This window comes from Zalophus californianus, chromosome 5 (assembly GCF_009762305.2).
Source record: "Zalophus californianus isolate mZalCal1 chromosome 5, mZalCal1.pri.v2, whole genome shotgun sequence".
Lineage (NCBI taxonomy): Eukaryota > Metazoa > Chordata > Mammalia > Carnivora > Otariidae > Zalophus > Zalophus californianus.
Genome location: NC_045599.1, coordinates 121,937,234 through 121,960,363, shown reverse-complemented (window position 1 = coordinate 121,960,363; position 23,130 = coordinate 121,937,234). Strand labels below are relative to the sequence as shown.

The 23,130-nt window shown below is 41.7% G+C and overlaps 1 protein-coding gene across 2 annotated transcripts in view; it reads left to right on the top strand.

Annotated features, from left to right (window-relative positions):
* Positions 1-22,679, top strand: part of C7 (complement C7) — a 51,460-nt gene extending 28,781 nt beyond the window's left edge. For both annotated transcript variants that reach the window (XM_027604918.2, XM_027604917.2), the window contains 8 exons: positions 841-1,069; positions 3,152-3,323; positions 5,535-5,622; positions 8,239-8,371; positions 11,906-12,097; positions 16,492-16,582; positions 19,774-19,958; positions 21,417-22,679. In XM_027604918.2, the coding sequence (XP_027460719.1) occupies positions 841-1,069; positions 3,152-3,323; positions 5,535-5,622; positions 8,239-8,371; positions 11,906-12,097; positions 16,492-16,582; positions 19,774-19,958; positions 21,417-21,598 (1,272 nt within the window). In that variant the 3' untranslated portion in view covers positions 21,599-22,679. The remainder of the gene's footprint in view (positions 1-840; positions 1,070-3,151; positions 3,324-5,534; positions 5,623-8,238; positions 8,372-11,905; positions 12,098-16,491; positions 16,583-19,773; positions 19,959-21,416) is intronic.
* Positions 22,680-23,130: the final 451 nt, after the last annotated feature.

The window sequence follows — 23,130 nt, the reverse complement described above, 5'->3', positions numbered from 1 at the left end:
TGCTGCCGTCAGCTCAGACGGACCTTCACAAGAGCCAGTGGTGCCTATATCTTCCCAAGTCCACGGTCATTGGCATTCCAGTGGCAACCCGAGATTGGCCATGGGGAGAGTTCTTATACTGCAGAAACTGGCAAATGCTACAAATCAGAGCATTTTTGTTCTTAGGAAAGCAGATTGTTAAAGCTTAACCAGCACATCTAGGGTCTCCAAGTTGCTTTTCATTAGATGTATTCAACACAGAACAATAATGTCTGTTTTATTTTTATTATTTATATTTTATTTTGGGGGGGCAGCAAAACAAGGTTTACTGAGTGAGAGTAAAGCTTATTGAATGATAGAGTGCAAAGCTCCCAAAGAGGGAGGGGGCCCGAGAGGGTTGCCCTGTCTATCTGGGAGCTTTGCACTCTATTTTAAACTTCTTCAGGGAAAAATAGTCACGGTCTCCATTAAGAGACATGTTAAGTCTCTTAGAGTCAGGGTATTTAATTGTAAATTTATTTGCGCTTGCTTCTTCACTGTAATTTAAGTGTATTTCCTTTTCTTCTGTCCTCTGCAAGGGTGGAAATGTACTGCCTTCAAAATAATCTTTCAATAACTAGAAAATGGATGTCCTGTTGGTTTTGAAAAATTTTATGCAAAATACTTCTTCCTTATTCATTCCAATTTTTCATTTTGCCTTGCAAAGACAGTGAATTGCTTTCTTTTTATTTGAACAAGAAACAATTGGAATTAACATGAGTGGCTTTTCATTTTATTTTAACGGGAATTGATCCTAAATGCCAGAAGAAAATTTTCTTGCCTAAAACCCTGACTACGACCATGATGTCTTTATCTGTATAGCTGACGCCCTTGTATGAGCTGGTAAAGGAAGTACCCTGTGCCTCCGTGAAAAGACTATACCTGAAGCGAGCTCTTGAGGAATATCTGGATGAATTTGACCCCTGCCATTGCCGACCTTGTCAAAATGGTGGCATTGCCACCGTTAAGGGGACCCAATGTCAGTGCCACTGCAAACCGTATACATTTGGTGTGGCTTGTGAGCAAGGAGTCCTCGTAGGGAATGAAGCAGGTCAGTGTGCTGAATTGTTGCTGGTTATGCTGGACACAGTGAAAAGGGAATCACTCTGTCTGTCCCTTGACATTGTGCTTCTTTGTGTATGGACATTTTAATTTAGTGTCTCCCTTCCTATTCCATTTCAGGGTTCAAGCTACTGGGTCAAGGCCTTCTGTTGTCTCTGTTTTCCTGTCTTTTTTTTTTTTTTAAGATTTATTTATTTATTTGAGAGAGAGAGTGTGCACACAAGGAGGGGGAGGGGCGGGAGAGGAAGTGAGAGAAAAATCTCAAGCCAGACTCCCTGCTGAGCATGGAGCCCGAGGGACGCAGGTCTCGATCTTACGACCATGTGATCATGACCTGAGCTGAAATTAAGAGTTGGACACTCAAACGACTGAGCCACCCAGGAGCCCTTCTGTTTTCCTGTCTTAATTAACAGACCCACCATGCCCACCATTCTTCATTCTCCATTGGAATGGATTAATGCCTAAAACACCTCTGTCCTTCCATAGTCATCTCATTAAAGTTTTGTCATAACATAGGTCTGTGGAGCTGGTGTATGCATAGCTTAACCTTTCTGATGGTAAGCTCTTTGAAATATCTCTTTTTATTTTGTATTGTGTTCCATCAATCAATTATTCACAAATACTTTTGAACATCTGCTGAATGTGTCCAACTGAATGGTTGGTACTTTAAGTACTTTAGTATAGAACTATGTGAGGTTGACTTTATGAGTAGACAATGTATAAGACAATTTTGTATTTATTTATATGTCTCCCTCCTTTAGCAAGCTCATTTCTTAAGGTCAGAACGATGATTGCTTTTTTTTATCCCAGAGCCCAACAGGGCTTGATTCACAGGAGTCACTTAATAAATGTTTGATGAATGAATGACTACATGACTAAACTATGGTTGCTTATAGACAAGCATCAAGAAGGCATCCTTGCCTCCAATTCTCTTCCCAAGTGGTCTGTCTGGTCAATTGAAATTCCACCCCTTTGATTTCATTTCTTTGTGGCTTGGATTTCCTGTTATTTGAGAAAATGGACGCTCCCCCTGCTGGTAAGGGTTGGGGTAACAGTCATAATACATCAAGCTATTATTTCTCCCTGTTAATATGCTCAGGGGACTACTTTATTAACTCAATTTCTAATTATGGAAGAAAGCATAAGGAAGCTCATGGGAAAATATTATAAAATTAGTTTAGTTTTGGTGTGTGTGATACTGAGGAGTGGGTCACACAGTAGAAATAGCTAAGGAGCGGTAAACATATCTGTCTATCATCAGGAAGTAAAGCTTCGCTGGCAGGGTTTCTGAGATCAGTTTCTAACTAGGAAAGCCAAGTTTTTAGACTATAGTGCAAGTTCTCTCTTGCCTCCCCCAAGGAATATTATGGGGGAAGTTGTAAAAGCACTGTTATGGTGAATCGGCCCTGAGTTGGAAGGTGGCCAGCCTGGGCTGAGCAAGTGCCTGTGGACTGAAAGATGTGGACAGGAGGCAGATGCATTTCTCCTGCTTAGGCACTTCCTCATTTAATAGTGGCAGCTCCGCGGTCGGGAGTAGGGAATACTCAGTAGATTATGCTCTCATGCCCCATCACTGCTTTTACAATAGAAAGGTTCACAATAGGAACGGCTGTAAGGAGAGGAGCCTGGACTCCGGGGCAAGGCCATGTTGCTGTCTGGACGTGGCTCCTGGCAGCCCTTAGGGCACTGGGCATGACGTTTAACCACCTTGTCTTAGATTCCACACCTATCAACTGAGAATGGTCACAGACCTCCTGCCCATCTCGATTCATTCTGGAGAGAAGGAGATGAATGGTAGGATGTCTGTAAAAGTGCTCTGAAACAGTTGCAAAATAATAAACAAATTTAAGATATTATTGCAAGAAGCTTGTTAACGCAGCCTTAACCTGGACAAATCTAGTCGGGGTGCAGAGACATTCTGGTCATTGTAGAAGACCTCCTGAACCGAGGGAAGGGAGTGGGTGCCCAGACCGTCCCCTCCCCCAGGAACCGCCTGAGCGGGAAGCTCAGCACTAAACTCTGAAATCTTCCTCTCCGAGGCTTTCTGAACCACCCCTCTCTTATCTTACAGGAGGAGTGGATGGGGGCTGGAGTTGTTGGTCCTCTTGGGGCCCCTGTGTTCAAGGGAAGAAAACAAGGAGACGAGAATGCAATAACCCACCGCCCAGTGAGGGTGGGCGATCCTGTATTGGAGAACCGTCCGAAAGCAGCCCATGCGAGCACGAGGAGCTGGAGCATTTGCGGTAATGGCGGCCGGACGTCCTGGCAATTGCATAGAACGCAGTGCCCTCGGCAGTAAGCGTGGGATACGCGATTGCCGCTATTCAAAGATTTAGAAGTTAAATGGCAATTTTTATCAGTGACTACTTTGCCCTTAGCAGTGGGGTCACTTGACGGAGGGAGACGTGTAGCCAACTAGCACTTGTGTGTTTCAAGTTTTCCTGACACAGATGTTACAGAAGGCTGGGTAACTGGGAGGCCATCTGGCCAAGGGAATCCGAGCAGCTTTGGCATCAAGGAGATCCGCCACCTACTTGCTGGGTAACCTTGGGCAAGTTACTTGCCACACCTCTAAAATTAGTATAATCATAGAAGGTAAAACAATGGTAGGATGTTGTCAGAATTAAATGAGATTCAGCACAGAAAGTGATCAGTATAGTTCCTGGCACATAGAAGCATTCATTAATAGTTGTATTACTTTTCAGATATACCAATCCTATTCATTCATTCATTCATTCATTCATTCATTCATTCATTTATTCAGGAGTAAGCATAAAGCCAGAGGCTTGAGATGGCTAATATCTAGACTGATTAGCCCAGCTGTCTGACACCAACTTCTCGTTTGCCAGGACTTTGCAAAAGCTATCTCAAAATGCTTAGCTGATGAATTATACCCATTGGTTAGAATTCTTCAGGCCATTCCTTACTGTTTTACACTGTCTTTATGAACCTCTTTTGATCAGGGATTGGCAAAACATTATAGTAAGATAATTCGAAGGTCATGTGAGTTGAAGAAAGCTATAAGATAGTTGGGTATCTGGTAGAAACATAGGGAGGTGGGATGCCTTTTTCCTAGGTGTTTGGTGCTTCATAATCCAACAATAATGAATATCTCATGACCAGGAGGCTGGTGAGCATATGGATTTATGGTAGGAGGAGAAGATGAGGGTCTCCATTGGAGAATGCCTCTGCCAGAGTGGCCATATTTCCCCTGCCTCTAGACAGAAAGCTGGAGGGAAAGGAGCATCCTAAGGAAGGCATTGAAGGAATTCTCGCTCGTGGTGCTCAGAGGGGAAATCTCCTCCTGTTCAGTACAAAGAGGAGAATTACAACCAAGATTTCACATTTCTGAGTTTCCTCAGAATATGGCAAGCGTATAAGGAACTCAGCTGGGGAGGAGGCAACACTCAGAGGCCATTTGTCATGTTTTCCCTCAGAGTTCAAATCTCTGGGGTGGGGGTAGTACTGGTGGAATGCTGGCTTTAGAGGTACGACTGAAAACTGTTGTTTAATGTTGGATATCACTGTGACTATTATTAGGAGCTTTGTCTAGAGATGGCCTTATGGGAGGTAGAAAGAGCATGACTTTAGTAGCCTAACTGACTACAGTGTGAATGCAGTCTTGATATTTATTACTTTATAACCTTGGACAAGTCACTCAAACTTTCTGAGCCATTGTTTTTTTCACATACCTCCTAGGCCTACAGTGAATGTGAGCAGAGATAATGTGCATTTGTATAGCGACTGTGCATAATAAACGCTCGGTCAAAGCTAGTTACTATTTTTGTGTTACCTCTCTTGCAGGATCAGTGTTATTGCCTTATTTATTTATTTATTTTTAAATGATGGTGTAGTTCAGTTGGCTTTTTTTTTTTAAGATTTTATCCACTTATTTATTTGAAAGAGAGAGAGAGAGAGACAGCGAGAGAGGGAACACAAACAGGGGGAGTGGGAGAGGGAGAAGCAGGCTTCCTGCCGAGCAGGGAGCCTGATGCGGGGCTCGATCCCAGGACCCCGGGATCATGACCTGAGCTGAAGGCAAACACCCAACGACTAAGCCACCTACGCGCCCCTTGCCTTATTTTGAATACAGAATTAATTCTGTGTTAAAGGCATTTCAGAACCAGACAGCAGGAGAAAGAGTAGGTCTGAGACGTGACCTCTAGAAATCACATAAAGTAGGTGTGTTGTCCAGTAACTTCTATTTTCTTCTCTTTCTTTTTGTTCTTCATACTATTGACTTACTAGCTATTTTTTGGAAGCTTGAGTTTATGTTTGAGTTTTCTAGTACAGGATATGATCAGATATTGATTCTGAGAATGGCAATCACATCAATGTATTTATGTGAATGGAGTCCCTTCAGATGTAAATGAAAAGCTCACTGTGCTGCAAAATATTTATTATTCTGTGGAAATCCATCACATTAATTATGTTTTGTTTCCTTTTCCTTTCAGATTGCTCGAACCACATTGTTTTCCTTTGTCTTTGGCTCCAAAAGAATTCTGTCCATCACCTCCTGCCTTGAAAGATGGATTTGTTCAAGTTGGTTATGGAAGATATATTATTTTCCTTTACATATATACCCTTTGCTCCAAGTTCTCTCTCTCTACTGATGTCATAATCTATTTCCTTTTTCCATGATGAAACAGTTTTAAAAATAGTTTATATGTGCATTTTAGTTTTAGTGGTGAGGGTTTTAGTTTGTGACTTTTCTTCTTTGGCCCAAGGTGATTAGAATTCTGCAGAAGGCAGTATATCTTCTGTGGTAAGGTAAATCAATACTGCTGCCAATGAAATTAGAAATGTAATCATGCCAGAGGGCTGCTGAACATTTTCATTTTGAACACTAAAATAGGAATCCATAAGCATGTTCTTCAACAAAGAGAACTTTATTCTTGCCACTGGAAAATGTCTTTAAATTTTTTTTCATAAATATGAGGTTTGGGATGAAAAGTGGGTTTATTCCAGAAGCCGGTAAGACATTTTGCCAGTGTTGGTGAGATATGGGTCATTATACTTTGAGCAAATTTTCTCGTTCAGGAAGGAACACAAGTCATCTGCCACTTGTCGTTCTAGGGAATTTTTTTTGGCTTTTGGGCCATATTAATTCATGTTCTTCTCACTGCTTGTTATGATGAGGCTTTGGCCCCAAGCAGTGAAGTGTCTTTCTGGCTCACATAAGACATACTGTCCATCAGGACCCTCTCAGTGCTGCCAGTCTTGCTTTCTCCACAAAGGATTTGCCTTTCAAATTCCAGGCCCTTAAACATATGCTCACTGACATTTCGCTGAAGTTTTCCCAAATGTAGGTAATGGAAATGGAAGAGGTGTGTGTGTGTGTGTGTGTGTGTGTGTGTGTGGAGAGAGAGACAGGGGAATGAACCCAGCCTCTCTAACACTCCTATGTCCCAATACAGTTACCACACTCCATAAAATTCCTGAAGGAAACACAGGCTTGGAGAACAAGGCCAAGCAAATTTGTGTGGTTCAGCAAATCGTGAACTGTTGTCCCAGACTCCAGTGCATGTGTGTCCTGTAAGGAGCCAGGGGTTCCGAACACTGCCCCACAGATGGGCTGCATCACCCAGGGAACTTAACAATAGAGATTGCTGCTTGTCCCTTATCTTCCATTTTTTTCTCAGTCTGTATATTTAGGGTAGAGCCTGAGAGTTGTGGTTTTTTTTTTTTTTATTTAAGTTTTTACTTATTTATCTGAGAGAGAGAGTGAGAGGGCATGAGTTGGGGGGAGGGTGCACAGGGACAGGGAGAATCAGACTCCCCACTGAGCAGGGAGCTTGATGTAATGGGGGCTCCATCCCAGGACCCTGAGATGATGACATGAGCTGAAGTCAGTCACTTAACCAACTGAGCCACCCAGGTCCCCCCCCCCTTTTAATTGCTACTAGTTGTTCTGATACAGAGTTAAGTTTGGGCACTGTTGAGTTCAACTTCCCCATATAGCAGTCCCCTTTGCAAGGCAAAGGAAGGCCTAGAGACTAGCACCATAACAAATCAAGTGTCCTTCCCCATTTTCTTCAAACCTCAGTATTAACTTGGGCCCTCTGTTTCCTACCAACTCCCACGATGGAGCCAGCCCGGGCCAGGACTGACAGTGAAGAGAAAAAGGCACCATGGGATTTTGTTCTAATGCCTGGAGCAGAATAGGTCCAGCTCCCAACCCTCCCCTTGGGGTCATTCCTAAAAGATGAGGAAAGGAACTAAGAGAAACCCCAGAAGAGCATGATCACATCCTTAGGTCTTAGACTTCAAATTCTTCCTTGCTTCACTGTGAAAGCTTACCTCCTGGGATCACCGGCCAACACCCAGCAGCACTTCCCAGACAGGGTAGGGGTTGGAGGGTGGAATGGGAGAAGATCAGCATTCTGCTTCCTCTGAATGTCATCAGTGAGAAACTTAAACTTTCATGCACATGCTGATAGGATCTGAATATTTCTGTTCCTACTGGCTTTTATTAGGCAGTATTGCTATAAAGAGCCCATAACATCTTGGTGTGAAGAATTGACTGACAAGTACCTTTCCAAAATCTGAAAACAAACTGTCTTTTCCTGAAAGATGAGGGAAGAAAGTGACTTGGGCAGTGTCCACTAAAGTAATTTTAGTAAAATGCTCACAACTGTGCTTGGTATCTTGGGGACAATCGATAAATTATAGTAGAGTAGCGTTAATGGCTTTATTTCAATTAATGGTAGTACAAGTGTTGTTGATTAGGACCGTACAGGGAAAAAAAATTTTTTTTTAAATTTTATTATGTTATGTTAGTCACCATACAATACATCATTAGTTTCTGATGTAGTGATCCATGATCCATTGTTTTTGTATAACACCCAGTGCTCCATGCAGTACATGCCCTCCTCAATACCCATCACCGGGCTAACCAATCCCCCCTCCCCCTCCCCTCTAGAACCCTCAGTTTGTTTCTCAGAGTCCACAGTCTCTCATGGTTTGTCTCCCCCTCCGATTCCCCCCCCTCGGGAAAAATGTTTTTATAGACAATTTTCTAAATTAGTTATTTGAACTTAGTTTGCCTGATGATTAAAAGAAGGCATGATTTATAGGCCAAATATATCTAAAGAAACATTCTGTTAATGCACAATAGACATACTTTTTTCTGTCTGTCTCTCTTTTATTTCTGTTTAGGATGAAGGTGCGATGTTTCCTGTTGGGAAAAACGTAGTATATACTTGCGATGAAGGATACTCTCTTATTGGAGACCCTGTAGCCAGATGTGGAGACGATTTACAGTGGCTTGTTGGGGAAATGCATTGTCAGAGTGAGTGGCCTTGGTTGTAGTGTACAACTTAAGATGAGAGAATCATGGGGAAGAGAATGAATCAAGATGAATCACTGCTCACTGTGTGGCCCATGTCTTGACCTCCCTTTCCTGAGAGGCTCATATGATCCTGTCCAAATTTCAGTTGTGTCTTGAAAAAGCCCTCAGCGCTCTCTAGCTGATAGTGCACCTGTTAAGGGAGGCACATTTTACTGGAATTTTAAAGTTTCTGGTGCAAATTAGAATAGGTCAGGGAGCTCAGGTCTGGTGCAGACCTTCAGAATATCCTCTATAATTCAATTTCTAGGGATGTACCATCATCAGTGTACTTCTTCAAATGCTTTGGGTCCTATTCTGTTCAGATGTAGGCACCTGAGTACGTGCTTCTGCTAACCAAGCTAATGCTCCTGTTGGCCTTCCATCTCATTTGTACTGAGCTGTAAGTTGGTTCAGTGGCTGGATAGAGCTGTAGAGACATATTTTTCCTCTATCAGTTGGTCTATGCGATGTGAAAAAGTCCTAGTGTACACATGTACATTTTTTTTCTCTTGGGTATACATCTCTTAGTGAAATTTTGAATCATAGGGTGTATATACATTTAGACTTAGTAGATGCTACCAGTTTTCCAAATGGTCGTACCAACGTACATCCCTACCAGAATCTGAGAAGCCAAGATAGCTCTGTATCCTCACCAACACTTGACGTCATCATTCTTTTAAAAATTTTCGCTGTACTGGTGAGTGTGTAGCAATATTTTATTTTTTAATTTGTATTTTTTTCTGGTGACTATGATGTCACGCCTGTTTTCATGTTTATTGGCCATTTGCATAGCCTCTTTGATGAAGTGACTGTTCAACTTTTGGCCCCTATTTTCTGTTTGTCTTCTTCTTTTTGATCCGTAGAACCTCTTCTTTTCCTCTTTGTCTTTGTCTCTGTCTGTCTCTCACTCCTGGAGTCCTTGAGCAGAAATTACTGAAATAGAATATAAACATTTCTTACCTCGAGTGATAAAGCCAAAAGTTAGTTCTTCAAAATGTTTAATAAGATGCTTGTGCTTGAAGACCTTTTTTCCTTTATTGTGAATCTACTGATAAGAAATGGTCCCAGTCTTTGTTCATCTTAAAATGTCTTTATTTTATCTTTGTTTTTGAAGGATATTTTTATTGGGTAGGGAGTTCTAGGTTAGCAGTTATTTTACTTAAGGCCTTTAAAGATTTTATTCCTTGCCTTTTGACTTCACTATTTTCTAGTGAGACATTTACTCTGAGTCTTATTGTTTCTGGTTTGAAAATCTTATGTCCAGCTACTTTTGAGAATTTCCTTTTCTCCCCAGTGCTTGTGTCTCAGAAGCACCTCCACTGTGATGTGCCCAGATGTGATTTTCTTTGTCTTTACCCTGGTGGATATTCGAAGCACTTCTTGAATCTGGCTTCACTGTCTTTTGTCAATTTTAGGAACTTCTTGACTATTGTGTCCTCCTTGACTCTGTCCCATTCTTGCTCATTTCTCCTTGTGAGACACAAGTGATGTATTTTTCAGACTGTATATATTACCTACATTCTTTTCTTTGCTTTACATCATTTCTCCCCTCTCTTTCTTTCATTCTAAATGATTTTTTTTTAGATTTTATTTTTTATTTATTTGAGAGATAGCGGGTGAGAAAGAGAGAGCACACGCAGGGGGAGAGGCAGAGGGAGAGGGAGAAGCAGGCTCCCCGCTGAGCAGGGAGCCCGACATGGGGCTCCATCCCGGGACCCTGGGATCAGGACCTGAGCCGAAGGCAGGTACTTAACACTGAGCCACCCAGTCGCCCTCTCTGTTTCATTCTAAATACTTTCTATTGATCTACCTTCCAGTTTATTAAGTCTCTATACAGTTGTATATGATCCGCTTTTAAGAACTGTTGTGTTCTTAATTTCATTTTCCAATTCTAGATATTTAATTTGTCCCCACTTTTCTATACTTTCTTATTCTCTGTTGAAATTCTGCACCTTGTTATTTAATTTTTCCCAACATGTTAATCACAGTTATTTCAAGGTCCGTTGCTGTTAATCCCAGTATCTGGACCTGCTGTGGATCTGTTTCTATTGTCTTTTTTGGGGAGTCTATTTAATTCTTGTCCTTTTGAATGTTAGATTAGTTTTGATTAAATGCCAGACTTTATGTGTAAAAAAATAAAGGAATCATTTGAGGTTTTGGGTGATGTTCTTCTCTTCCTCTAGAAAAGATTTGATTTTGTTTCTGGCAAGCAGTGAAGCTGTTTTATGTCTTGTTTACCTTTGTTCCTAGGGTGTAGCCATTAAGGGATCCCAATAGAAAGTCTGGGATTTCTCCCTAGGTTCCTTCTTTTTGATGGGAGTAGACTCTAACTCTTGATCCCTTAGCCCTACAAAATTGTTTTTTTAAAGATTTTATTTATTTATTTGACAGAGAGAGACACAGCGAGAGAGGGAACACAAGCAGGGGGAGTGGGAGGGGGAGAAGCAGGCTTCCCGCCGAGCAGGGAGCCCGATGAGGGACTCGATCCCAGGACCCTGGGATCATGACCTGAGCCGAAGGCAGACGCTTAACGACTGAGCCACCCAGGCGCCCCAGCCCTATAAGATTGTTAAAAACTACCAGCTTTTCAGCCTCTGGGTTGCAGTTCCTCCTTAGTTTAGCAGTCTTTCAGCTTTTTTTTTTTTTTTCAAATTACAGATACCTCAAGGAGAAAGGTATTACCAAATGTTGTAGGCTTGTATCTGTTACATCCCCAGCAGCACACAGCATACTTGGCTAAATATAGGCACTCTGTAGATGCTGTTTTTGAATTAATGAATAAATGGAGTTTCTGATGGAAATGGTAAAGAAACAGAGCAGGATTTTGTAGAATATTGTCCAAAGTCCATTAGAGAGATTGCCAAGATTTTTTTTTAAATCATAAATTATGACTTGCGTCTCATAACTATGCAAGTTTCTCATTTTTCTCTTTTGCTGTTTTCTCAAGTAGAAGATTTGAGCTAATGAATGTAATCAAGTGAGAAAGACTAGAGATGGAAAACCAAAGACTATTTAATACTTGTATGGCTGTAAGGTTAAAGGTGGTTCTTTAAAACTTTCAGATAGTAAAAATATCTAATTGGATATATGTTAATGATATGCAGATGAATAGTGCTTTTGGGAAAATTCCGGTGGGACTTCACCAGACCCAAGAGATAAGTGGCAGCTGTGAAAATCGTGGTTTACACAGCAGCCTGGGCTTTAGGACTCTGTTTATAAGTCTGGTTCATTTTAAGTGGGCATGTTGCTTTGAGGGTAGGGGTGGAGGATGGGAACTGTTTTGGTCTTCAGTCTTTCATTGGTCAATTACATGCCAGGCACTATGGGACATGTCTTTCAGGGTATCCCAGGAGTGAACTTACCTCTTCCTCTTTGTCCTCTAATGTGAAAAAAGCAGAGCATGTGTATTAGCACTATTCAAAGCTATCATTTAAAAAAAAAAAAGATGGCTTAGGAAAGCAATGACCCTTGTATTCTGTTTTCTTTTATCTTTAGAAATTGCCTGCATTCTACCTGCATTGATGGATGGCATACAGAGTCATCCCCACAAACAGTTTTATGGAGTTGGTGAGAAGGTGACCTTTTCCTGTTCAGGTGGCATGTCCTTAGAAGGTCCTTCAGCATTTCTCTGTGGATCCAGCCTTAAGTGGAGTCCTGATATGAAGAGTGTTCAGTGTGTGCAAAAAGGTGAGTAGCTCATAGGTCTGTCCAAGGACACCTGCACTCAGGTGAGTGAGGGTCCTTGTGACAGTCCTTTATGGCACTGGATGGACATAACTGTGAGTCATTCCCTCCATCCCTGCCCCTCTACAAGGAGGTCAGTTTGTGGATTGGATAACAGACTTTTTTTTCACATGGCACAGATAGACTCATGGGATGCAAGGAACGGCAAGGAGAGCCCTGGTGATTCTGAAACTAACTTAAATCCTTCTTACCGAAGATTAGATAAGTTTTGGTGCCAAGAAAATAAAGGATTTTTAGAAAATAATTTCTGGTTTTCTCCAGATTTTTGGAATGCACTTTTATTAAGTACAGAGTTGAGTTGAAAATTTATTAAAAAAATCTATGTTTCACTCCTGGGCTTTCAGAGAGTTTATTAGCATTATTGAAATAGAAAATTTAGAAGCATTTACACTTAACACTGCAAAGCAGAAGTTATTGAAAGCAAAGTGTGGTGGTTTGTGAAGATGTTCTTAATAGTGGAAATCCAAAAATTCAGTATTCTGAACACCAAGCAAATTAAAATGGCCTTTTAAGAAGCTACGGTAAAAAGAGGTTTAGAAAGCCAAACCATTTCTTTTTAGAGGTATTTAAGGTAGGATGGATTTTTTTTTTTAAAGATTTTATTTATTTATTGAGAGAGAGAGAATGAGAGATAGAGAGCACGAGAGGGAAGAGGATCAGAGGGAGAAGCAGACTCCCTGCTCAGCAGGGAGCCCGATGTGGGACTCGATCCCGGGACTCCAGGATCATGACCTGAGCCGAAGGCAGTCGCTTAACCAACTGAGCCACCCAGACGCCCTGGATGGATTTGTTTTTAAAATCACATCCTGTTTCTTCTTTGTTTACATTTTTAAAAATAAATGGGAAACACATGGTTGTGACAATTAAGAAACAGGAAGGGAGGAAAATGCATTTACATTCCATTTTATATGGTATTCTTATTTTTCTGGTGAATGACTTTAATCCAATGCTAAAATTTGCCTTTTATGGTGAGGATGAAGTGCTAGAGTCTGTGAGTGATACCATCAGGTGAATTAGATGGTCACAACTAAAGAGAGGGCAGGCTGTACAGAATCCTCTGCATCTGACAGTGGACGTGGGCTGTGGTGTTAAATATAGACACTGATTATCATCAGGAGGCAGCAGGGCCAGCCAGGTGCCCGCCATGTTGGTGCCCACATGCTCGTTAGCTGTCAGAGGTCCACAGCAGAGACAAGTGCTTTGTTTTCTACTGCACTGATGCATCAATATGAATTTATCAGGGACATTTGAAGTAATGGACCTGTACCAGGAATTCTAAAATTAAAGAGAACAATGTACACTTGCTGAGGTTGCTCTTTCATTCCAAAGGCGATATTACATACTTGTCTTTCTGAAATGTCTGCTCCAGTCATTTTGTAGCACAATTCAGTATGAATTTTCTCCTACGCAGTAGCAAATCCTATTAAAGTTTCAGTTAAGGATATTTTTCAGGCCTGCGTGTTTTTCGGAAGACATGATGAATAAGAATAGTAACTTCCCTTAAAATAAGCCTATCACAAATAGAAAACTCCAGGTTTGTCAGCCTCCAAGGCTGATGTTTTAAAATGCCTGCTATCAGTAGTTAGTCTTTTTATTTTTATTGCAGTAAAACAGACATAACATTTACCATTTTAGCCATTTGTCAACGTACAGCTCAGTGCATTAAGTACATTCCCATTATTGTGAAACCATCATCAGCATCCATCTCCAGAGCTTTCTCATCTTCCCAAACTGGCACTCCGTGCTCATTAAACACTAACCACTTATTTCTCCCTCCCTCCATCAATATGTAGTCTTGATGTAAAGATATATGAAGATAACCAAGCTATATGTTCTTAAATGCAAAGGTCTTTGGTCTAGCTAATTCTACCAGTGATTTTTCATAAAAAAATTATAATAACTTCTAGAAAACATTTAAAATCTAGAATTTCATTCTTATGAATGATTAGTAAATAAAGTTTTAAAAAATATTTTTTCTAGTTTTATTGAGAAATAATTGACATACATTGCTGTAGAAGTTCAAGGTGTACATTATGATGGTTTGATTTATATCTATTGTGGAATGATTACCACAGTAGGTCTAGTTGACATCCATCATCTTGCTAAAATACAATAAAAAAAAAAGAAAATTTCTCCTTGTGGTGAGAACTCGCAGGATCCACTCTCCCAACAACCTACCCGTATATCATAGAGCAGTTAACCATAGTCTTCATGTTGTACTTTACATCCCCAGTACCCATCTATCTTATAACTGGAATTTTGTACCCTTTGACCACCTTCTTTGCATTCCCCCTCTCCTCTCCCCTGCCTCTAGCAAATAAACTTCTAAGCGTAATACAGAACTCATTTATATGACGTTATCATTGAACTTAGTTTTGGTACATTTAAGATTAGACTTTCTCAACCCCAACACTATTGGAATTTTGGACCTGGTTATTCTTTGTTGTGGGAGCCTGACCTGTGCGTTGTAAGATATTTAGCAGCATCCTTGGTCTTTACCTACTAGATGCTTGTGGCACCTCCTCACCGCTGGTTATGATAACCAAAAATGTCTCTAGACATTGCCAAATTGCCACTGGTTGAGAAGCACTGATCTAGATAACACCATCTTTTTGTTGTTGTTGTTGTTGTTGTTGTTGTTCAGTGAGGGAGGGGCTGAGGGAGAGTGTGAGGGATGGAATCTGCTAAATGTGGTGGCCCAAGGTGGGGCTGGATCTCATGACTCTGAGATCATGACCTGACCCGAAATCAAGAGTTGGACACTTAACTGACTAAGCCACCCAGGCGCTCCCTGGAGAACACCAGCTTAAAAAACATTTTATTTTGGAATAATATTAGATTTCAGAAAAGTCACAAATACAGTTTTTGTATACCCTTTACCATGTTCTCATAATATTAACATCTCATATAACTTGACCTAATTTAGTGGGTTAATTAAGACATTTAATATTAGTGTAATACTATTGACTAAACTACAGATTTATTTTTTCTACTATATCCATTTAATGATCTAGGATCCAATTCAGAATACTACATTGCATTTAGGGTAATAGTCTTTTAAAGGGAAGAGTTTAAAGAATGAGTACTCATTACAGATGTGGCTGGACATGGCAGGCTATGCTTTATTTACATTGCTGCCATTTTTTACAAGTTATGAATTGTTCATGAGATTTTACTGTCATGTCTAAAGCTCTTAAGTTTTCCAAAGTGAGGAAGTATTGCACAGTTTGTGCATCCATAAAAATATGCTCCTCAGATAAATTACCTTTATAGATATATCCAACATAGAACTAGTTTTATGATGAGAAAGTATATGCCACCAAATTCCATTGTCATGAAGTTGGCAGGAGGTGGAAAATAGGGTATTTTCGGCTACTCACCTTGTAATCAGGGATAGATGAGGAGATGGCCGTCAAATTAAGCTCTTGTAAGCCAGACCAAGGTGTTTTCCTGTCAAAATTGGAATGATGGTTGACTTTGATCAGTTTGTAGAAAACACAAAGCAATGGAAAGGATTTTATTAAATGTAAATACCTCTAGATATTGACTCACTATTGAAGGGAAACCAATTAGACATTTACATGTGAGAGGTTATTATACATCTTGGGGTACCAGGGAGTTCTCCATGTATAGATCACATTATGTTGCTTTCTGTCCCACTATAGACAGAGTGGGTAAAATGCAGTCCAGACAACAGTTTATAAATTGCAATTTCTTAATGAAAGGAAGCCTTCTCCCCTGGCCTTGAGTTGAGACAAACATGGACTTAAATCCTGCCTTGGCCAATCTGTTAAACATGTGAACTAGCACCAGTTTCTTAGCTTTTCTGACCCTTTGTTTGTTTCTTTTTTTTTTTTAAGATTTTTATTTATTTATTTGACACAGAGAGAGCACAAGCAGGGGGAGCAGCAGGAGGAGGGACAGGGAGAAGCAGGCTCCCTGCTGAGGAGGGAGCCCGATGTGGGGCTCGATCCCAGGACCCCGGAATTGTGCCCTGAACCGAAGGCAGACGCTTAACTGACTGAGCCACCCAGGTGCCCTTGACCCTTAGTGTCTTTAACTCTGAAGTGGGCGTCTGTTAAGGAGGATTAAATATCACAATAGTCAGTGCTCACACAACAGGAAATGCTCAAGAAATGGTAACAATGAAATTATTTGTAGGGTACTCCTAGGAATGCTCTGTCTTCTGTAAAATGCTTTACAGCTTTGTTTTTTGGCTGTACAAATTTGTAGCAGTTGAGAATATTACAGAACCTGGTTCAATAATTAAAATAACATCTTGTTTACCACAAAGCAGCTCTTCGAATGACTGCATCTCCTTTATCCTTTTCTTTCAGATGCCCCTTTGCCACCAGCAGTGCCCAAATGTCAGCGCTGGGAGAAACTGCAGAATTCAAGATGTGTTTGTAAAATGCCTTATGAATGTGGGTAAGCTCTGTTTTTGCTTTATTTTTATTTTATTATTTTTATATTTTATTTTTCTTTGTTTTATTTTATTCAAGATAAAAAAGTGTCAGTAGATGCTAGTCTCTCTGTTAGATCGAAGGTGCTGCTGACCAAGGGTTAAGGATCTTTGTTTGCGTTTTAGCCTGGCCCATCTACTGTCTGCTATTTGCCTGGGTCACCAGGGCTGGCAACCAGTGGCGTTAAGCAGTGTTCTATTACGTCTAGAGAAAGGCTGAAGGACTCGGGCACTGCTTGTTTTATACATGAAATGGGGCAAAATGAAAACACTGTCACTCGAGGATTTAGAGCTTGAGGAAATTAGGGTTGAAATTCCCTTGAAATATAAACTCTTACACAGTGTTCCAACAGAGATACAAGTAGCTGCTTTTCCGATTCTCGAAATGGCTGTGTCTTGAGATGGGCATTATAAGAATGCCACCCAACTTGCAATCACTCTGCTGTAGGTGGATAGCTGAAGCAGGTACTAGATGTCTGGGTTATGGTCCTAGTGGGACACAGGTAGTCTGATTGCCTTAGGACAAGAGGAAGTTTCCTAGCGGGACTATTTATAGACATGTGGGCAGAGGGAAGGAAACTGCACGCCAGGGGGCAGTATTCCCTGACTGCTAACAGCCAGGGTGCATATCTGTGCCAGGGGCCTGAAGCAGTGACAAGAGGGGCTTTTATGCAAAGCTGGAGACAGAGAAGACTGTGCAGATGGCAGCTGAGGAAGAGCTGAGTCCCTCATTTTAGGAACCTCAGAGAACGCCTCCCCAACCCCCGCCTTGGAGTGAGCCACGGCACTAAACATCCCTCCAATCTCCTGCCATTGATCAAATGCACCTGAAGTTAGAGGATAAGGGAGTGGTTCACAGTGTCAGCCTTCCCAGCAGTGGGGCGGAGAATGGAGAGTGAATCTGGAGAGGCAAATGGGAGATATCTAGGCCCCCAGATTTATTGGTCATCTTTAAGTTTGAATCAAAACATACAATTACTGACCAATTACAGTTGACCCTTGAACAACATGGGGGTTGGAGTGCAGAACCTTTCACACAGTCAAAAATCCACGTATAACTTTTGACGCCCCCACAACTTAACTACTGATAGCCTACTATTGGCTGGAAACCTTACCAATAACATAAATATTTTTTTAAAAAAGATTTTTATTTATTTATTTGAGAGAGAGAGAGGGTGAGAGAGCACAAGCAGGGGGAGTGGCAGGGAGAGGGAGAAGTAGACTCCCTGTTGAGCAGGGAGCCTGATATAGGACTCCATCCCAGGACCCTGGGATCATAACCTGAGCCGAAGGCAGGCGCCTGACCAACTGAGCCACCCAGGCGTATATATTATATTCTTACAATAAAGTGATCTTTAGAGAAGAAAATACTATTGAGAAAATCATAAGGAAGAGAAAATACATTTATAGTACTGTCTGTATCAAAACAAATCTCTGTATAAGTGGACCCGCGGTGCAGTTCAAACCAGTGTTGCTGGAGGGTGAACTGTACTTGGCTTTCAATTATTATTGTCCCCGAAACACATATCTAACTCCTTGAACACCTACAGTGGGTAATGGTGATTGTGGCAGTATCTTTTAAGAAGTAACTTCTTTTGAGAAAAATATAGCTAAACAGTGTAAATTGTAGTGGTCGTCCGCCCGGGGTGTTCTGACTGTGGTGTTATTTTTTTATGAATCATTGTTGACTTTGATTCACTTTCATCCTCTTTCCAACTTCTCTGATTCATTTACTTTATCTGTAGCCTGCTGTTTATAGACACGGTGTGAGCTTTCTATCAGATACTGATAACAAGGTGGCTTTACCAGGTCTCTGCCCTTTGAGCTGTTCTGAGTAGTTCGATTTAAAGCTTAAATAAGCAGATAAAAGAAAGATACAAGGATTTGTTTTTGTGATGTAAATAACTCCAAGTAAATTTAGCTCTTGGTACTGAAGAAAATATTAGAGCTAATTACATATAAAAATAAATATAAACTCCATCTACCATACAAAAATACTTTGATGTCTTAGGGTTCACTACAGTAATGCCTTCCTTGTCTATGAACATTCAGGAAGGTGTTTGTTTTTATTAGTGACCTTTCCAAAAAGCCGAATCTCACCATTTTAGCATGCATGCTTAAGAAGAAAAAAAAAGTAATGTATTTTTATAGAAATATTTCTAAACTACTTTGTAAACATCAATACTTTAAAAAATCCCACCGAGGGTGCCTGGGTGGCTTAGATGGTTAAGCTTCTGCCTTTGGCTCAGGTCATGATCCCGGGTTCCTGGGATCGAGTCCCGCATTGGGCTCCCTGCTCAGCGGGGAGCCTGCTTCTCCCTCTGCCTCTCTCTCTCTCTCTCTCTGTTTCTCATGAATAAATAAATAAAATCTTTAAAAAAAATCCCATTGATTATGTTAACTTTGTTTTCGTTTTTTTTTGTTTTTGTTTTTGTTTTTGTTTTTGAGAGACAATGAAAGACTAAGGAACTGGTCCAGGTTAAAGGAGATTAAAGAGACATGGCAACTGAATGGAGTGTGTGATCCTTGGACTTTGGAGAGGGAAAAAGAGATGTAAAGGGCATTTGGGGAACAGTTGACAAATATTGTCTGTGAAATAGATAGTAGTATTGTATCAATATTAAAAATCCTGATTTTGATAACTATACTGTAAAAAAAAAATCCCATTGAAAAATAAGATTTCATCTTCTCTTGAGGATTTGGTCATCAAGTGTTGGACAATGCCATTCGGGGCTGCTAGGCTGGGAGGACCTAATTTCTTCTGCAGTCAACAGTCCCACCAGACTACAGTCTTTGAGTGTGTGTGTGATCTTTGCTGGTTTTCTGCCTCCTTCCTGCTTGTCAACCCACCAGTGTCCTGAGCAGACCTTGCCTTCTCTTCTCATTCACTGTATCTGATCTGCTCTAGATGAAACTAGAGTAACATGAGATATCTAAGCTTGTAAAAATTGTGAGCAAATAGCAAAATATGTTCATTTTGAAGATCTGAGGAGAGTGAGCCCTCAAGCATGAAGGAAATTGGAGTTTCTGCTCCATCTTTTTGCTGTGGCTGGTAACATTGGAGGCCCTGAGCTCAGAGTCTCTCCTTTCATTTCTCATCCTCCATTCTGAAGACTGAAAATCCTCTAAGTAATGTAATTTTAAAAATTTGTTTCAGATCCTCCTTGGATGTATGTGCTCGAGATGAGAGAAGCAAAAGGATACTGCCTCTGACAGTTTGCAAGATGCATGTTCTCCACTGTCAGGGTAGAAATTACACCCTTGCTGGGAGGGACAGTTGCGCTCTGCCTGTCCCTACCGAGAAAGCCTGTGGTGCCTGTCCACTCTGGGGAAAATGTGATGGTAAGGGGCATTTCATACTTGTAACCACAACAATGCGAAGGTAGTAGTACTGAGGTTTTTAAAACTGGGGGTTCTAGTTTAGCAGCAAATCCAAGCAGATCCCCGAGGATGTGAAAGTCTCAGATGGGTCTGAGAGCGAACTGTCCTTGCCCACAGCCTTCCCTGGGGAGCTGGGGAGGGGGGCAGGGGGATCGAGTCGAGTACCTAAGAGTACAAAAACCCATCCTCGATGGTTTGAATGTCCTCCCAAACCCTGGTGCTTCCCATTTCCCCTTCATGGTTTTTGCTCCTTGTATTATCCAGATTATGTATTCATTTTAAAAAATAGACTCACATAAAAATACCTATTTTTAAAAAAGGACATTTTCTCATCACTTTCTTAAAAGGAACTATCACATGCCATAAATATTAGGTAACTATAAAAATACATGTAAAGAAACAAAATAAGGTTGTAGAGTCTAGCCAGATGGGGCTGGCAGCTTGAGGGGTACTGCTTCTGTGGGAGAAAGGGAGTTTAGCAAGTGTTAGGGGAGTGTTAAAAGCCTGTCAGTGCCAAGGTGACACTTTCTCCTAGAAGTGATCAGAAGAATTTGAAGACGATAGAAAAAGGAGTTAGTTACTTTTTCAGCTTGTGGCTTGAGAATTGCCAGTGCGAAGTCCAAGTAGCACTGACGATGATCTTAAATAGCACCCTTGCATGGCCTTCCTCCCAGTTTCGCTACATTACTAAGGGGGAAAGCCTAGGTGGCCGGAGCCAAGTCACTGCCCTCACTTTCCCCATCTGTGGGAATTTGGGAGCTGGACTGTGTGATCTGTGAGATCTCTGCCAGCAACTCATGTCCTCCCCGTGGCCTGTATCAGTGGGGCCCTTTTCCTCTCACTCCTGGACAGTTCGTGGCCCAAGCCAGGATGTACTGAACCCCACCCACTGGGTCACATTAGGATTGGCAGTCACCAGTGGGCTGGCCGGCACCTGCAGCGCACACAGTGAATTCCTCCCCAACTCATTTCTGGCTTATTTTTACAGGCTATATGGCCTTTTGCGTTTTATGCCCTAGGTCTCAAAGCGAATTGAATTCTTTTCTTTGTCCTTGTTTGAGCCTTGCAGCGACTTGGTCTTTGCTGAGGTCTCCTTATCTGTCAGGGGTTGAGGGATTTATATTCAGTTTCTGGCTTCCCTAGACAGCACGGAGAGAGGACTGGGGAGCCCTTGACTTGGAGAGAGCTGGCCCACGTGGGTCCGGCCAATCGGCCTGGGCAGCCTCAAACCCTGCTTATTCTGAGGGCAGCAAAATGCCTCCCTTCCCGGTCCTACTGCTTTCCCAGGGGGGCTGGTTGCGTCCCCCGAGGCAGGCGCTTCTAGAGATCTCTGCAGAGCATCGTAATTTTGGAGGTTCTGTGCCTGGACTCTCCCCGCTCCACCACGTGCCATTAAGCCTCCGTCGTTTATGTTTCCAGCCCAGAGCGGTAGGTGTGTCTGCAGAGAAGCCTCGGAGTGCGAGGAAGGCGGCTTTCACGTCTGCGTGGAAGTGGACGGCGTGGAGCAGACGATGAGCGAGTGCGCGGCCGGCGCGCTCAGGTGCCGAGGGCAGGACGTCACTGTCACCAGCACATGGCCCTGCGCCCCGGGGACCTCGTAGGCTCCCGGGTCCCTGGGCGGAATCCCGCAGCCCGCTGTGGCTGAGTTCAAACACACGTAACTGAGACTCTGCCCGCGGGGCGGCACCTTCCTTCTCCTGGCCCTGCACCGTCTCTCCTCAACTCCCAGCCGCGGGCACCAGCACAGCGCCCCCCGCCCAGTTCTGCCGAACCCGAATCCAGATAATACTCCTTCTCTTCTTATGTAAAATGGCAGTCAGGATGAACAACGCACACGAACCTGTGCAAGAGCTGACTGTGTGTTCTTGGACGCATTGCTCACTTGTCTGGACCTTGACTTTCTAAATCTGAAAATTACAGGCTTAGACCAGAGAAACTCGAATCCTCCATTCAGCCCTAGGATTCTTTAACGTATGATTGACCCCACCCATGGGCCAGAACACACTGTACAGATGGATTAGGAAAAACAGTAAGATGAGAGAGGTTGGCTTCCCTCAGGGAACCTGAATGCTTAGGGGACCTTGCATGGAAAAAGACAGATACAATTATCCACCCCAAGCAGCCGTCTCAGGCTTCCCCTGTGACTCCAGCACCACATGTAGGGATCCCTACATCTTATCAGGACCGGAACCCCCGAAATGTCAGAACCACTGTGTTACAGTCACTGGCACCTTCTGCCTTCTTGTCTGAGCACAAATACAAATCCCCTCTTCTCTCTGGGGTTTTCTCTAGGGTGTGTCAAGCTCAAGAACTGCAATTTGCCCCCTTTCCCCCATTTTCTTTTGTAGGAAGCATGAGTTCATGCCTGGGCTATTGAGAGATTGTGTATTTGACAGCACAGTTTTCTTGCATATGAATACATGCTTGGATTTTTCAGGGGGCCATACAGGTTACATCAATTCGAGACATTGGCCTTCTATTTATTCCTTATTCATCTTTCTTCAAAACAAAAAAGCAGCTGTGGGAGATGAAATGAGTGGGCTTAAATGGAATTTAAAATATGCTTTCATATACAAATAATATATGTGTACTTTTCTGGTACTGATAAATACATTTCAACAAAAGCTTAGTTAAAATGACAGTGATTAAAATCTCATTAAAGATACTATTCTTTGGAATTTTTTTCAACTGTATTATGTTTAATTTTAAAGAATCTTTCCACGAAGAATGGCTAATGTGTTCTTTTTAAATATATTTTTACTTTTCAAATTACTTTACTGAGGTATGATTGACGTGTAAAAAGCTATACAAATTTAATGTATACAACTCCGATGAGTTTGGGGATAAGTATGCATCAATCAAGACCATAAACATATCTATCACCTCCTAAAGTTTTCCCCCACCTCTCTTATCATTGTTGTTGTTATTTATTTATTTTATGGTAAGAACACAACATGAGATCTTCCTTCTTAGAAAAAATTTTTAAAAAAGAGTTTATTTATTTATTTTATTTTTTTTTTAAAGATTTTATTTATTTATTCGAGAGAGAGAGAATGAGAAATAGCACGAGAGGGAAGAGGGTCAGAGGGAGAGGCAGACTCCCCGCTGAGCAGGGAGCCCGACATGGGACTCG